Source organism: Saccopteryx leptura, chromosome 3 (genome assembly GCF_036850995.1).
Source record: "Saccopteryx leptura isolate mSacLep1 chromosome 3, mSacLep1_pri_phased_curated, whole genome shotgun sequence".
NCBI lineage: Eukaryota > Metazoa > Chordata > Mammalia > Chiroptera > Emballonuridae > Saccopteryx > Saccopteryx leptura.
The window spans coordinates 32,612,835-32,629,691 of record NC_089505.1 but is presented as its reverse complement, the minus strand read 5'-3'; the positions used below and the strand labels follow the sequence as shown (position 1 = coordinate 32,629,691).

Below are 16,857 nucleotides of genomic sequence, written 5' to 3'. Positions count from 1 at the left end.
GTTTCCCATAAAGTATAAATTTGTGGAGAGTTTTCATTTATTTGACTTTAAATTTTCTTTAAAAAAATCACATCCTTTAACTATCAAGCCATATTTAGTCAAGATTCAAAATAAAATATTTGAGTTATTTATTTATTTATTTATTTGGCAACATGTCTTTCCTAAGTGTGGAATTCAGTTCTTCTCATTTTGAAATTATAATCCTTCCTTTACCTCATACAGAATTCTAACCTTGTAGTTATTGGAGATTTCAGAGATGTGGGAAATTATCATTTTATTACTTATTTATTATCTAATACTATTAAGTTATATTTAAAACAAGTACTTCAACTCTTAAGTATTGTAAAATATCAAAATTGTTCAAGATATCACTGCCCCAGCTTCCTGTGCTGTTTTGCACTAGCCTTGTGTCCTGATTTGGACAATGAGACATAAGGGGATGAATGCTGGGAACTTATTTGAAATTTGTTTATAATTTTACTTTAAAAAATGGGTAATTTGCTTTAAATTTTTTTCAATATTATATTTAATTTGCAAAAAAACTGTTCAAGACCACTTTTAATTTTCCAAGTGGTCTGGATGATGAAAAACATTGGCTAGTTTATAAAGCATCTCAGTTTCTTTTTGGAGTCTCTCAAATGATCTTAGCAGATACAGATTTATCTTCCTAATTATGTTTAGTTCTGGGGAATATCTAATAATGATAATAACGAATAATAACGCTGATTTTGCACCAGGAAGCAGTCTCAAAGCTTTCATGTAGTAACTCACTTAATCCTCAAAATGATCCTGTTATTATTATCCTCAAATTATACGGTAGGAAACTGAGGTAAAGAGAGTTCGTGTGACTGATTTAAGATCACACTAATAAGTGGGGGGGGTCCTGGATTCCCACCCAGACACTCTGGGTGTAGACTATATTAAGATTGGTTTCCATTTTCAGAGTACCAGTTTACTAAAAGCAGATGGAGTTGGGCTAGAAATGTATTTAGAAATGGATCAATACTGTATGTATTGCTTCATTAGCATATTTTGTGGCATCTGTTTAAAATTTGTGTATTTAGTTTATGTTACTCCAATCAGATGTGGGTCCTTTTCTTGGATATCTAAAATTATAAGTACCTCATCAACATATTGATTTTCCATATTAAAAAAAATTACATGGAATTAAAACCCAGTGGCATCATATGAGGCAATGCAGATCATGTTTATAATACAGATGAGAATGTTGCAAACTATTCCTTTTTTTTTTTTTTTTGTATTTTTCTGAAGCTGGAAACGGGGAGAGACAGTCAGACAGACACCCCCATGCGCCCGACCGGGATCCACCCGGCATGCCCACCAGGGGCAACGCTCTGCCCACCAGGGGGCGATGCTCTGCCCCTCCGGGGCGTCACTCTGCTGCGACCAGAGCCACTCTAGCGCCTGGGGTAGAGGCCAAGAAGCCATCCCCAGTGCCCAGGCCATCTTTGCTCCAATGGAGCCTTGGCTGCGGGAGGGGAAGAGAGAGACAGAGAGGAAGGAGGCGGGGGGGGGGTGGAGAAGCAAATGGGCGCTTCTCCTATGTGCCCTGGCCGGAAATTGAACCCGGGTCCACTGCACGCCAGGCCGATGCTCTACCGCTGAGCTAACCGGCCAGGGCCTGCAAACTATTTCTTAGCAATAGAATTTTTAAAGTTCCGACAAGCTTATAGGTATAAAAGAAGCTAATAATAATTTATATTACAAATATGTGTTCTTTGTGAAGATATATCATTTTAACCATATTAATCACTAGGCAAATTGATATCATTTTAACCATATTAATCACTAGGCATATTGTTGAGAAATGTAGTTGTGAAATGGATATGCAAACATGCTAGGTAATTTTGCCTTTATTCAAAATGATACAGTTAGACCTATCACTCAGGTCACCTTGCTCTTATTTACCCCTATCTCTCTCTCTCTCTTTTTTTTTTTTTTGTATTTTTCTGAAGTTGGAAACGGGGAGGCAGTCAGACAGACTCCCGCATGCGCCCGACTGGGATCCACCCGATACGCCCACCGAGGGGCAATGCTCTGCCCATCTGGGGTGTCACTCTGTTGCAACCAGAGCCATTCTAGCACCTGAGGTAGAGGCCACAGAGCCATCCTCACTGCCCAGGCCAACTTTGCTCTAATGGAGCCTTGGCTGCGGGAGGGGAAGAGAGAGACAGAGAAGAAGGAGGGGGGAGGGGTGGAGAAGCAGTTGGGCGCTTCTCCTGTGTGCCCTGGCCGGGAATCGAATCTTGGACTCCTGCACGCCAGGCCGACGCTCTACCACTGAGCCAACCAGCCAGGGCCTTATTTACTCCTATCTCTAGGTCTTACATATATGTTAGTCCTAGAAAGAAAGAACTATTTCCACGAAACCTTAGTTTAAAAATTTTAAGCATACTCTATTATTTTTCTTAGAAGTTACTATTAAAATACTATTTGTGACATTCATTTAAAATTGTTTACTGTTACTATTTCAAAGAGCAGCATAATAAGGACAATCATTTCTCTTTGATTTTGTGTGTAACATTACACAGACAGAACTGTAATAGAAAAGTAGTTTGATCCAGTAGAAACTGTATTAGGAGAATTGAGGTCTAAGTACCAGACTCAACTCTGTGATACCAAACAGTTTAAAAAAGTTTCTCTGCTCTTCTGTTTCATCACATGTAAAATAAGAGGCTCAGTAAGGTCAGGGTGGCATATGCACATAGGCATCAGCTCAGACTTTTGCCACAGTCTCAAGGCATTGGGGGCAGGTGGTCACTGTGGTTGATTAGACTTGATCCAAAGATGAAACTAACCTATGGGATTAAATGTAAGGTAAGGTGGTCCCTCCCTCCCACCGCTGTCCAAAGTCATACCTTAGAAAATATATTTGTATTTCTACATAGTCTTTATGAGGCATTCCCATTTTGAACAGTAAGCTACTGTTCAAGAAGACACAGCCTAAAAACTCAATTAACAATAGTCTTGCATGTATATGGACCCTGATAGAAGCTGTAAAAAAGCAGACAATTCACACGGATTTGGTGGTTATTTCTGGGAGCATAGCTTCATAATTAGAATTGTTGGGTATTATAAATGAGTCTTTACAACTTTAAAAAGAAGTACGCTCAGTGCTTCTCAAATTATCTGTGGTCAAGGACTAGTTTTGTTTTTGGAAAATTTTCTATTTGTTGCCAACTGAAACTTTTGTAAAAGAAAATAAAAAGTGAATTATTAGAAAGATGTTTTTAAAATGACCAAGAGAATAGAAACCAAAATTCAATACTCAAAATTGCTTTGCCTAATTGCCATGAAAATTTCTGAAGCGGCCTCTTAATTTTTACAACAAATAGTTTGTAGCGTGACATTGGCCACCAACCAAACTTTGAGTGGCACTGCTGTAAGTGGTTATATTGTAGGAGTCACAGATATACATATGCAGAATGGGTGAAAAAACAATATTTCTCAGTGTCATGAAAATGCTTAGTGGCATGGAGTTGAGAGTGGTTGTTTGTCATGGGCTAGCTCAGAGGTTAGTAAACGATGGCCCACTGGCTATCTGCTTTGTACAAGTTTTACTAGGACACAGATATCCCTAGTTATCTGTGTTTTGTCTACAACAGACTTGGGTAGTTTTGACTGAGACCATAGGAGATATGCAACGTCTAAAATATATATTTAGTATGAGGTCCTTTGCAAAAGAGTTTGCCAATACCTGCTTTAGATTTGAAAATGACACTTGTGAATGATTGTGACTGATATAGTGTTTCCTTTTTTTCTGACTATATTATCTTTGTTTTAATGCATTAGCTATATTATTGTTTGACGTTTTTTCTTCTAGTCACTGATGTACTTCAGATGAATTTGGAGAGAAGTGAAGAAAATAAATGGATCAGTAAAGATCAAATAAAGAAGAGGAAGAAAAAACACAAAGACTATCAACCCAACTATTTCCTCTCCATTCCAATCACCAACAAAGAGGTGCTATTTTCTAAAAAACTATTTTTATTATAAAGTTCTAAACTATATTTAAAGTACACTAAATACTTACTTGTAAACCCCTTTGCTCTTTGCTTTTAAGAGTCCTTGGTGGCATGTTAGCTTGCCCGTGCAAGGAATATTCCTATTTAAATGGAATTTATTTTTAAAATAATTTTATTTCATTTATTTATTTTTTCAATAAAAATAAATTTATTAATTTTAATGGGGTGACATTGATAAATCAGGGTACATATGTTCAGAGAAAACAATTAAAATTAAATAATTAAAAAATATTATTTAAATAATTGTATTTAAACAGTGCTACAAAAGCCACTTGTAAAAGCATTGCCAGATGGCATGTCAAGGTCCCTCCTAAGCATTTGTCATGAGTGGAAATGTTTAGAAGCTGAGAGCAGGCCCAGGTAGGAAGAGAGGATTCTGATGTCTTTGCTGGGAAAGTAAACTGGGACTTCTTGCTGCTTAATCCTGTTTATGGTAATGATGATTGCACCATAGTTTCTTTTAAAAATACTCATGGTCATATCAACTTGATATTATATGATAGACATGGTAGGAAACTATTACAAATCTGAAAAATTAGTGTGGTATGAATAATAGGAAATCAAATCATCCAAATAGCCCACAGTAAAAAACCCTCATGTGTGTCTGAGAAAGAAAACTGCAGTATCTAAAGAGGTAGGAATTGAAATGCCTTACAGAAGAGCGCCTCACGTGGAGACTGACTGCTCCTACCTCTTGGCCCAGGTTCAGAGCCAGATCTGAATTTCTGTGTGATTGGGGGTCCTAATCTAGGCACATTTTCAGGTTGCTTCTCTCCTTATTTAATGAAAATGTTTCTAGGGAATGCTAATGAATTTTTAAAAATCAAAGAAAACGGGAAAGATGACCCTTCATGCCTGCCCCAGCCCCCACCAGGCGAGTTCTGGTGTCTCACCAGATGTGGTGGGGAAAGGCGGGTGGGGAAGGGGACTGGGAGGCAAGCGGGTAGATAAATGCTTTCCTTCCCCCACTTAGTTCAGGGTCTGGGCCACAAAGTGAAGGGAGGAAGGGGGATGGGAGAACTGTCTGCAAGTCATGGTTTTCCCCAAGCAGCCTTTGTTTCTGCTTGTCCACTTCTGGGAAGTTGTATAGAAAGTGGCAGGAATGTAAGCTTTGGAGTCGGACAGGCCTTGTTGGAATAGCAGCTGGTCATAAACTACTGTGGATACAGGTCGGGTTACTAAATTTCTGTAGTTTCAGTTTATTTCGTTATAAAATGGAGGTGACAATGATTCTATGTTCTGAACCCAAATCTGGACATGCCACCTCCCTGCCTCTACAGTTCAGCATTTTCCCATTGACATTAGGATCAAGACAAAGTCTTGATGGTATTCTGTAGGGTTCTGACCTCCACTTCAGCCTTCCTTCCTCGTGCTCGAGCTTCCTCCGGCTCTCCTTGAACTTGCCAGGTCCCTTGGCCCCAGAGGAAGTCTCCTCTGCCTGGACTTGCCTTTCCTCTCTTGGTCTTGTTAATACCAAAATCTTACCTTAGGCCTCTCAGCTGTGGCCACCCTGACTAGGTCAATCTTCCCCTTCCCCAAAAGACTTTCATAGCTTTCCTTTTGTCATTTGTCATCCTTGCAGTTTGACACTTGTTAGTCTTCCTCACAAAGTTTTTCAGCTCATTCCCAGCACCTAGAATAATGCTTGGCCAAGAGTAAACACAAAATAATGCCATTTCAAGGGAAAAAGATATGTTTTTGGCATACTAAATTAGGACAGAACATTATAAATAATAAATACAGTGTTACAGATGCTGGTTTGATAACATAGGCTCAACAGTAGTTATCTTTGAAGGGCTAGGGTAACTTGTCATAGTGAGGAATACAGGTTTCAAGTGACCTCAAAACCAGATAATTTAATGTTTCTCTCTCAAGGGACTTATTGGTAGTCAACAGAAAGTTTACATATAAATATGGAGTTGAGAGGTAAGAATGAGACTTTAGGAAATACATTTTATATCTTTTGCATGAGCACCTTTTTTGTTTGTTGTTTTCAAGTATCTAACGTTAATTTTCTTTTTAAACTACTTATGAGCTTTTGTGGGAAGGCCTGGGAAAAGGAGCAGCATTTATAACATTGTTTCAATGGGAGACTGTATTCCAAATTACAATGAAGTGACCTGCAAACAAACTTTTGGAAGCTAGCACATTCACAATGAGTTGCTCTACTTTTGGCCTCTACTTGTTGGCATCTAGTTTTAAAGAAAAAAGTGTTCAGACTTACATGGATCTTTGATTTTTAAACATGTTCTGAGACGTTTCAAATTCTTTATTAATGGAAAACTATGATTTCACATTTTTAAAAAATGAATTGGAAAATGAATTAGAAGGACAGCATAAAAATACCCTAATTTCAAATATACAAATGTATGAGTTTCTCTATTACCTGCTGTTTCACATTAGTTCAAATATAAAAATAAGCAAAAAATTTAATGGAGTTACAATAAATCTTCAATATTTCTTATTTGACTAGATTTTTATATGCTCTCTTATGAGAAGTAATAGTATAGGGTAAGTCAACATTGAATAATGTAAGGGAACAATCAGAAGGTGATTGAAATTAGGAGTGTATTATTTTTTGTAAGATAATTTTTTATATTAATGAAAAATATGGTTTTCTTTAGAAGTTTAAAAAAGGTATTTGTTACATGTAGTTCTATATTTCCTCATTTTGTAATGGGAAAATTGCTAGTCCTAGGAAAATATGAACGCAGATTTATACATTCAGTTTCTTTATTGGAAATGTAATTGTGAAAGTATTTGATACCATCATGTATGTTAAGCACTTTGTAGATACAGAAAATTCTTCTATTTGAGGATAATTTTTTACTTTACTTCAGTTATTACTGTCTCATCAAATTTTTAACATCTTTTCATGGTTGTAGTCAAGCAAGAAAATGAGAATATTCAGCTTTGAAGAACAGATAGGCTATAAAATGTTGAAAGATGATATCAGACATTCTGTTGTGTGGTAGAATAGAACACACCATACTCCCTCATGCACACTAACTTTAAGGCATTTTCTTTAAACTCATATATGCTTTGACTCAATTAGAAAGCTTAAAAGATAATAAAAATGAACCTTATTGCATTGTTTTTAGACATGTAGAGTATGGCTTAGTGGTGAGATTTAGCAGATGGATGTCTGCTTTATTTTCTAAACAGAAATTAGTGAATGAAATATTTAAGAATTTAATCAAGACTTTTAAGAAGTTTCTTTCAATGTCATAATTTAGTATGGCTGTATAGGATTAGATTTTTAAAATGTGCGTTGTGCAATACTGCCAGTGGCCGAGGGCTGTGGTGGAAGATGCGCATTAATGTATTTAAAGAATTTTAAACAGTGATATAAAAATTAGTTTCCTTTGGCCTTTAATGACATTGATATGTATATTTTTAAATGGCATACAAACAAAACTGAAGTATTTTTTTTCTTTTTATCTTTTAAGACTGTAATTAGGAATAAAATACATTTAAAATGTTAAAATGATATTAAGGAATATATGTTTATCTGGCCCATTAATGCATGATTAGATATACCTTATTTGATTAGATTAACTTTAGATCTTTTCCTAGGTTTGAGGTTGATCCTGTGTTATAAGTACTGTGTGGCTTCAGAGAAATAGTCTTCAAGTATTTTACAGTTTTTAACTAGCAGTTTTACAAGCTGCTGGTTAATTCACAGATATGAATGGTATAAAACCATTTTACTGTGTAGGACATTGCACTAAAATGTTGAATATACAAATGAATGGATTTTTTTGAGTGTTGTCCTGAACTTATTTATAATTGGTATTTGAGCTTAGAATGAAAACAAAGTTTTTAAAACCTAAGAAAATGCAAATACTGTACCTACCAGATGCAGGTAGCAAACCTTGTCACAGTTTGTGACAACCAAACTGTGGCCAGACATTACTGAATGTCCCCTGGCAGACAAAATTGCCCAAGGTAGAAAACAACTGATTTAAATAATATTGGCAAGGCCCTGGCCAGTTAGCTCAGTGGTAGAGCGCTGGCCTGGTGTGCAAGAGTCCTGGGTTCGATTCCTGGCCAGGGCACACAGGAGAAGCGCCCATCTGCTTATCTACCCCTCCCCCTCTCCTTTCTCTCTGTCTCTCTCTTCCCCTCCCACAGCCAAGGCTCCATTGGAGCAAAGTTGACCCTGGTGCTGAGGATGGCTCCATGGCCTCTGCCTCAGGTGCTAGAATGGCCCTGGTTGCAACAGAGCAACGCCCCAGATGGGCAGAGCATCGCCCCCTGGTGGGCATGCTGGGTGGATCCCGGTCGGGCGCATATTGGAGTCTGTCTGACTGCCTCCCCGTTTCCAACTTCAGAAAAAAAAATTGGCAATGTTGCATATCTTATATTAGGCAAATGGGATAGAGTTTACAAAGTAGGTCTTCTACTGTGATCTTTAACATAACTTTATAAGTTTGGCAATGCACATTTTATTATTCCTATTTTGCAATGGGAGAAACCAAGACTCAGGGAGACTTGATGGCATTGGATGGGATCACACCTGTGGCAGACTGGCATTAAAATCCAGGATTTCTGAGGCGGCTCCAGCACCCTTCATTGGCATCACTGTATTAGATAACAAAGTTCTCATCCTAAGCCACTTTTTCATTATCAGGCAAACCAGAAGGACCATTTATACCAGCTAGGCTTAGAAGACGTGAATATATTGTTCTGAGGTCTGACATCTTTGAGCACCTATTTTGGCCCTTTCCATATGGACCTGGACCTTCTTGAGCTGCTTGTTAGTCCTGAAAGCCAGTTTCAGTTCTTCACTGCACTGGAAAAAATTCTCAAAACTCAAATTTAAAGTTGAATATAGACTAACACTAATAGGCTTTTTATTTTTTTGAGAGGGACAATGGGTTCCATTACACAGCATCCAGTAAGATTTCCTAAAAATCTCCTTTAAATGTCTTGTCTCCTTAACTCTTACTCCATTGCTGTCTATCCTTCTCCTCCTCACCCCTGCTGGGTCTTTTCCGCTTAGTGCCTCCTTCCTCCTTCCTCCCTCCTCCCTCCTCCCTCCTCCCTCCTCCCTCTTCCCTCCTCCCTCCTCAGGCACTGCAATTATCCTTTTCCAGAGTTCCTTTGCTGCTTTGGGTATATGATCTTAAAGGGACTTTTTAATCTTCTGTGTATCAACTTATGTTAATAGAGATAATACCAGTATCTGCCTCATAGGATCATAGAGGGCTTCAGTGGACTGTTATGTGTAAAAAGCTCCGTGTAGTGCCTAGAACCCAGTGGCCCCACAATACAGGTTAGTTCCTGCTGTGGTTGGTTAAGTATTGTTCTTCTTATTACCAGGCACTGTGGTAAGGTGTCAGGGTAGAAGACAGAGATATTGCCCTTGAGGAGTTTATAATTTTGTTTTATCCATATAGAGTAGAGGACACTGGCTCATAAGAACTCTGTGTACTATTACGTTATGTACATTTTATTAATTGGACCATCAATATTCTTTTATCAGGTGTCACAGAAGTGACATCTTGCTTAGGAGGATATTATGTGAGGTGTTACTGTGTGAATTCCTACCAGGAAAAAGCTGTATCCCGTGTTACTGTCTTCCAGATTGCAGGGAGTAGAGAAACGTTGAGGTTCTTTTGGGCGTCGTGGGCTTATTGTGAAGATGCACGGGCAGTCAGATCCTAGGACAGCGTCCCAGGATTTTTCCAATTGCATTCCGCAGATAATGGGAGCATTGTTCAGGATAAAACCGCTACTCTAGTATCAGAAGAGTCTGCTGCGCTCATGACTCAGTTTTTCCTTATCGCTGCTGACTTTTTACTGGCCCCTACTGCCTGCCCCCTCTCCCCTCCTCCTGGCTCCCTGACCGGCTCTGCTGCCTCCGGGCTTCTGAGTGCTCTCCTTTCTCACAGTGTGGCTCAGAGTGCAGTTTCAGAGCTAAACTGTTTTCCAGGACATTCACACTCAGCAGTTGACTAGAATTGGACCTAACTGGAAATGAGGGAAGAGACCTCATTCCTTTCCTTGTTTCCGAGTAGGTAGTGGGAGGGGAAGGCTGAAAAGGGACCTGAAGTTCCCCTGGGTGCAGATTGTAATGGCTTGTCTGACATGTGCGTTTGGACTTCTTCGCCATTCTCCCTTCTCGTGTCTGGAAAAATGACAGTAGTTGTTCCTGTTGAAATTATTGCTGTTTAAAAAAAAATCATCAAGTCCGTAACGAATGGGTTTCTTAGACACATTCACTAGGGGACAAATAAATATGACTTCCAACAGAAATGGACAGTTGTCTGCTGGTTTGACCTTTTTGTGGCAAGAATAAAACTTTTTTTTAGAAGATATCATAATTATAGTAAGCCTTACAGTAAGTCATACTGTATATTCAAGGAAGATGCACAGCCATTGAAAGAGTTCTGCTCAACTCGTGATGCAATTTATAAAATTAGGGTGTTAGGCTCGATGTTCTTAATGTGGACAAGCATTATATGATTTTGTTCAATTTACACATCTTGTTACACTTTCTAAGTCATCTATTAAGATATTTGAAAACAAGTAGACCAGTGGTTCTCAACCTTTCTAATGCCTTGACCCCGCAATACAGTTCCTCATGTTGCGGTGACCCCAAACCAAAAAATAATTTTGGTGGCTACTTCATAACTGTAATTTTTCTACAATTATGATTTGGAATGTAAATACCTGATATGCATTATGTATTTTCCGATGGCTTTAGGCGACCCCACCGGGGTCGCAACCCACAGGTTGAGAACCGCTAAAGTAGACAATTAAATATTGTTTGGTTGAAGAATTTTGACATTTCTAGTTTTAGTTTTGCCTGATTTTCTTCTTGATTTACATTTTGCCATAAGGAAATTTTCTTTACCTGACCTCTCATTTGTGTGTATGTGTGGATTAGATTACAGAAGGAATTAAGATCGTGCAAAATGCAATAATAGAACAAGATAAACGACTGGCCAGAGCAATGTCCAGTGATGGTTCCTTTCATATTACCCTGCTAGTGATGCAGTTGCTAAATGAAGATGAAGTAAACACGTGAGTAATACATCTTTCTTGAATATTGTTTTTCAGATTATTACTTTAATATGAATAAACATAGCAGAACTCAAAAGTCATTTAAATTTTAAAGAAGTATTTATTATAATTTATTCCAATGAATAGTCAATGTACAAAATTAGCTGTGTAAATATTTTTTCTAGTCTAGACTGTTAAGCTGTTTTTGTTATAAAAGGTAGCCCGTGATTATGCAGTTGTTTTGCCCATGTTATTATTTATGTAAGCACTCTGAAGTCTGACCATTTAGGTTAGGATCTAGGCGAAGACTCTAGAACACACCATGGCTCTACCACCTAGATGCCTAATTTTTGGAAAAAATTATTTACTTTTTAAGGAAATGAAGAAAATAATAGTACCAATACATGTACAAGTGTTTAGTATAGGGCCTGGCATGTGGTAGGCATTCGATGATATTATGTATTGGAGCTGTTGTTCTACTAGGTCAGTGTACAATTTCAGTTTTACCTCACTCATTCTTAGAGTACCTGTCCTTCCCCCACCCCCAGGTCCAGAGTTCTATCATAAAGGTTGAGTATAACTCACTGACTGTTGCTATCCAACTGGGGTGGTGAAACCTTTCTCTTCCCCCAGTGATTCTCTGGGATACTCTATCTATACGTATGATCACCCCTTTCCTGTTACCTCAGGAATAAGCTCAGACTTAAACTCTGTGGAAGACCAAAGCCAGAATAGATTAAAGTTTACTTTTGTTTTCTACTCTGACATGTAGACTCCTGAGGGAATGAAGAACAAAGCTTGAATTAGGAAGAAAGTGGGGGAAAGAACAAATAAAACAGAGAAAACAACAAATTAATAACTGAAAATAAACAGCCATATTCTAATTCTTGCAGTTATATCTTTTAAACAGTACAATCTCAAGTGTTTAGAGATCAGTCTTCTGATCTACCCCAACCTGATCTACCCAAGAGCAACTCTTGAGTATCTTTTTTTTTTTTTTTTTTTGCATTTTTCTGAAGCTGGAAACAGGTAGAGACAGTCAGACAGACTCCCGCATGCGCCCGACCGGGCTCCACCCGGCACGCCCACCAGGGGCGATGCTCTGCCCACCAGGGGGCGATGCTCTGCCCATCCTGGGCGTCGTCATATTGCGACCAGAGCCACTCTAGCGCCTGAGGCAAAGGCCACAGAGCCATCCCCAGCGCCCGGGCCATCTTTGCTCCAATGGAGCCTTGGCTGCAGGAGGGGAAGAGAGAGACAGAGAGGAAGGTGCGGCGGAGGGGTGGAGAAGCAAATGGGCGCTTCTCCTGTGTGCCCTGGCCGGGAATCGAACCCGGGTCCTCCGCACGCTAGGCCGACGCTCTACCGCTGAGCCAACCGGCCAGGGCCAACTCTTGAGTATCTTGCAATGACAGAGAGGACTAGAAGGTTTCACTTGACTCAGTTTAGCTGTTTACTTTGCCAGTTAGAAAAAAATAAAAATAAATACTCTGACGTGCTTAAAAGGAAAGAAGTCAAAGAAGATGGTGTCACAAGCTGCAAGCCCATGAGAAAGAGTACCACCCTGTGTGTGTTAGAATGGCATATCAGTCAGGGTTCTGCAGAGGAACAGAGCCAATGGGATGGATATCTATATGGAGATCTAGATATATTGGTATCTATCTGTATCTATAGCTACATCTATTTATATGCCTATATCTAGATTTATTTTAAGGAATTAGCTCATGTAACTGTGGCAGCTGGCAAGTCGAAAACCTGCAGGGCAGTGTGACAGGCTGGAGACCCAGGGAAGAGTTGATGTTGCGGTCTCAAGTTTGCAGGCAGGCTGGAGGCAGAATTCCTTTTTCCTTGGACAATGGCTGTTCAGTTTTAACTTCATATACAATCTGTGGGTCCTGAACTCCACTTTCAGAATTCTGTGTCCTATATGTGTATACTTTTTACTAATGTTACCATACAGAAGTTTTTCTCATAAACTGCTCTTTAAAAGATATTTTATTTAAGAGAATTTGAAAGTTAGTAATACTTACCATAGATACTATAATGCCTTCTCACTCTGTAATTAATGACATCTCATTATGTCAGATTTATTGATTTGTTCAACTAGAGAACTGAAAAATTGGACTGAGTTTATCATCTATATTTCTTTAAAGAAAAACGGAGTATAGAATTCACTGTCTCCGAAAAGCCCTAACCTTTAGCATGGCTTGCTTTAGTATATAGTTGCATTTAAAATGAGTATCCTGAATAACCCCTCTACCAGAAGTGATACTCTAAACCAAAAGTGATGCTCTATTAAATTACATGCTTCAGTTCATAGCACACATGGGGGACAGTACTGCAGTAGAAATGTGTGCACTGTTTCCTTTTTTTCTTTAGATGAACATAAATACTTAGGAAAGATTGGATGTAGAATGTGGGTTTAGAGGTATAATAAGAAATGTTGACATTTCCAGGGCTGTTTTAAGTAGTGTACATATGTTATGACAGAAACGAGTCATAGTATGGAAGCTATAGATGATGATCAGTTAAAAACTAAATGAAAACCAGTTTGGAAATATGGAAGATCTGGAAAAATACCTACATTTCTTTGTATATATTTAACATGTAATTAATGTAAACAAATCACTGGTCAAGATAATTTAAGCTAATGGTTAACACCAGAAGGGTGTTTTAAGGTTCTCTTCATAATAGAATATACTTACTTCTTTTTTGAGTAATTGCTGCCCTCTAGTGAGATTTTATTTTTTTTCTCATAATAAAGTACTTCTACCAAAATTTTCTTCAAGATGGACATAATTGATCCTAATTTATAAAATATTCTAAACCTAATAATGTCTAATTTATCCATGTAGTAAATAGATGTTCTTTTATTTTATTTAGAAAATTAAATTTAATTGGATGACATTAATTGTAAATAGCTGTTTTTATAAAGAAAAATTGAGGACTTGAAATAGCATAGACTGCAATGACATAGGCAAAACAGATACAACAAACTCATGTGGTTGGTTGTATTTGGCAAATATAAACATGTTTTTCTTTTTAACCCAAGTTTAGTAGAGTGCCTTGCAAATAGGAAATAGTGTATTGAAGTACTTTAAACAGGAATCTAGAACTTTCTCCACAATCTAATGTAAGCTCTTGTAGGTGTTAGGATTCTTGCAATATATTATCAGCAATTTTTTTCTAAAAGATGCATGTGGTACCTCGGTTAAAAAATTCTTAGTGAACTGTAAAATAATATTTTCCTTCATGTCTTTAATATAATGTAAATTATAATTAGGTAAAGATTTAATTTACTTCTTCCATAGTTTTTGTTTAAAAATTAACATTAGTTTTATTTTAATTATATAGATTAGATTTTGAAGGTATTTTTGTGCTTTAAAATAATTGATACAGATATCAAATTTTAATTCTTTTTTTTTAAACCTATTATTTTGTTTCTGGTTTGGTTTTGTATATCTTATCACTTACTATGTTACTGCAAAATATATTCTCTCTTGCCAGTGGTATTGATGCTCTTTTGGCATTAAAACCGTTCATAGAAGAAATCCTTCAAGGCAAACGTTTGAATCTGCCTTTCCAAGGGATTGACACTTTTGGAAATCAGGTGGGATTTGTGAAGCTGGCGGAAGGAGATCACATAAACACACTGTTGGAAATTGCAGGTAAAACAAACAGCAACACACTCATAAGAAGTTTCATCTGTTGAAGAGCAATTTCGCCCCCTGCCCCCAATTCTGGTGATAGGGATTTGATATCCTTTAATTTTGGGAAGCCAGTACAACCATACCTGCTAAGTGAGCTGCTTCAGCCATTTTCTTACGTGGGTAAGAAGCTAAATAAAAGGCCTGAAAAGTCATCTTGATTCTTTGACCTGAGGAATATGTTGGTTCTGGGGCTGTCTGGAAGGGAATGGAATGGATTCAAATATTAGGAGTGTCCTAATCCTAAATGTGAAGGATCTCAGGTATAACATTGGCACTTGACATGTAGTTGGCATTTAATAAGTGTTGAATGAATAAGTAAGAATCACCAGTTGCCCATTCAGAGGCTTTTGGGGATTGCCATCCCTAGTCCACAGAGTGAGTAGACGAATCAGTAGCATTTTCCTCTGTGCTACTCCCCCGCCCCTTACCTGCGTAGATACTACCCCTGAGCAGGTCCATTGGTGATTGGTCACCTGCATTAGAGAACGTGCTACTTTGTATAGCACAGTTGAAAATTGTTAGGGAAGTAGAGGCAGAAAATGACAGAACGTGGATGCGTGACTTTTGAGTTGATCCAGAGATCGTAGGTTAGGTGTTAGTTTACAAACTGTAAGCCATTTTTATTTTCCTTTCCTTTCATATCAAGTCATTTCATTTTATCTTATTTCAGGTTTAGTCATCCTCTCATTATTGGTCTATGCTTTGTTTGCTTTTATCTGTTTGTTTATCTATCTATCTATCTATCTATCTATCTATCTATCTATCTATCTAAATACCATAATCACCTGGGAACCCACAACCCAAAACGAAAGCTGTGTAATCTACGATATTGTCCTTGATAGTAATCTAACCTTTTTGTTCTTTTCATTAATCCATTCTTTAGCCTTCTTTCATGTAAGCTGTCATCCCAAAATCAGTGTTTATTTTCTAATATTCTCCAGAAATATGTTTTTAATTTATTTTAATCTTTTTTTTTTTTCCAGAGACAGAGAGAGTCAGAGAGAGGGATAGATAGGGACAGACAGACAGGAACGGAGAGAGATGAGAAACATCAATCATCAGTTTTTCGTTACGACACCTTAGTTGTTCATTGATTGCTTTCTCATATGTGCCTTGACCGCGGGCCTTCAGCAGACCAAGTAACCCCTTGCTCGAGCCAGCGACCTTGGGTCCAAGCTAGTGAGTTTTTTGCTCAAGTCAGATGAGCCCACGCTCAAGCTGGCGACCTCAGTGTCTTGAACCTGGGTTCTCCACATCCCAGTTCAACGCTCTATTCATTGTGCCACCACCTGGTTAGGCTGATTTTTTTTTTTTTTTTGTATTTTTCTGAAGTTGGAAACGGGGAGGCAGTCAGATAGACTCCCGCATGCACCCGACTGAGATCCACCCGGCATGCCCACCAAGGGGCGATGCTCTGCCCATCTGGGGCATTGCTCTGTTGCAACCAGAGCCATTCTAGCGCCTGAGGCAGAGGCCATAGAGCTGTCCTCAGCGCCCGGGCCAACTTTGCTCCAATGGAGCCTTGGCTGAGGGAGGGGAAGAGAGAGACAGAGAGGAAGGAGAGGGGGAGGGGTGGAGAAGCAGATGGGTAATTCTCCTGTGCACCCTGGCCAGGAATCGAACCCGGGACTCCTGCACGCCAGGCCAATGCTCTACCACTGAGCCAACCGGCCAGGGCCTGGGTAGGCTGATTTTAATCTTAAAAAGGGTATCATGTGTTATCTTTTGCAATGTATTTTTTTACTTACTATTATATTGTATTTTTATTTATTTATTAATTTTTATTATGTTGTATATATAGTTGTCTGTTCAAAAGTGCACCTCTTTTTGGGGTGAAGTGAACATGAAGATTAGATTTTATTTCATTATTGATTAATTTCTTCTTTTGTGGAGCAAAGTATTATAAATATATAAACAAACAAACATGCAACCAATTAAATGATATTTATGAGTCAGGTAGGACTTAACATCATTAGTTGGCCAAGGAGGAGGCAGGTCTAACAGATTTGATGGCAGAGCATTTGAGCATGCATGTCCCCAGTTAGCAAACTCAATCTGCTCTTCCTGACTGTGCTGGAGAAATTTAAATA

At 38.3% G+C, this 16,857-nt stretch overlaps 1 protein-coding gene across 3 annotated transcripts in view; it reads left to right on the top strand.

Moving 5' to 3' along the window:
• The window catches only part of AKAP7 (A-kinase anchoring protein 7), a 117,971-nt gene that overhangs the window by 12,132 nt on the left and 88,982 nt on the right, over nt 1–16,857 (top strand). For all 3 annotated transcript variants that reach the window (XR_010750048.1, XM_066373242.1, XM_066373243.1), the window contains exons 3-5: nt 3,845–3,984; nt 10,942–11,078; nt 14,565–14,725. Coding sequence is in view for 2 of the 3 variants with exons in the window: in XM_066373242.1 (XP_066229339.1) it covers nt 3,845–3,984; nt 10,942–11,078; nt 14,565–14,725 (438 nt within the window). In the remaining variant the exon portion in view is untranslated. The remainder of the gene's footprint in view (nt 1–3,844; nt 3,985–10,941; nt 11,079–14,564; nt 14,726–16,857) is intronic.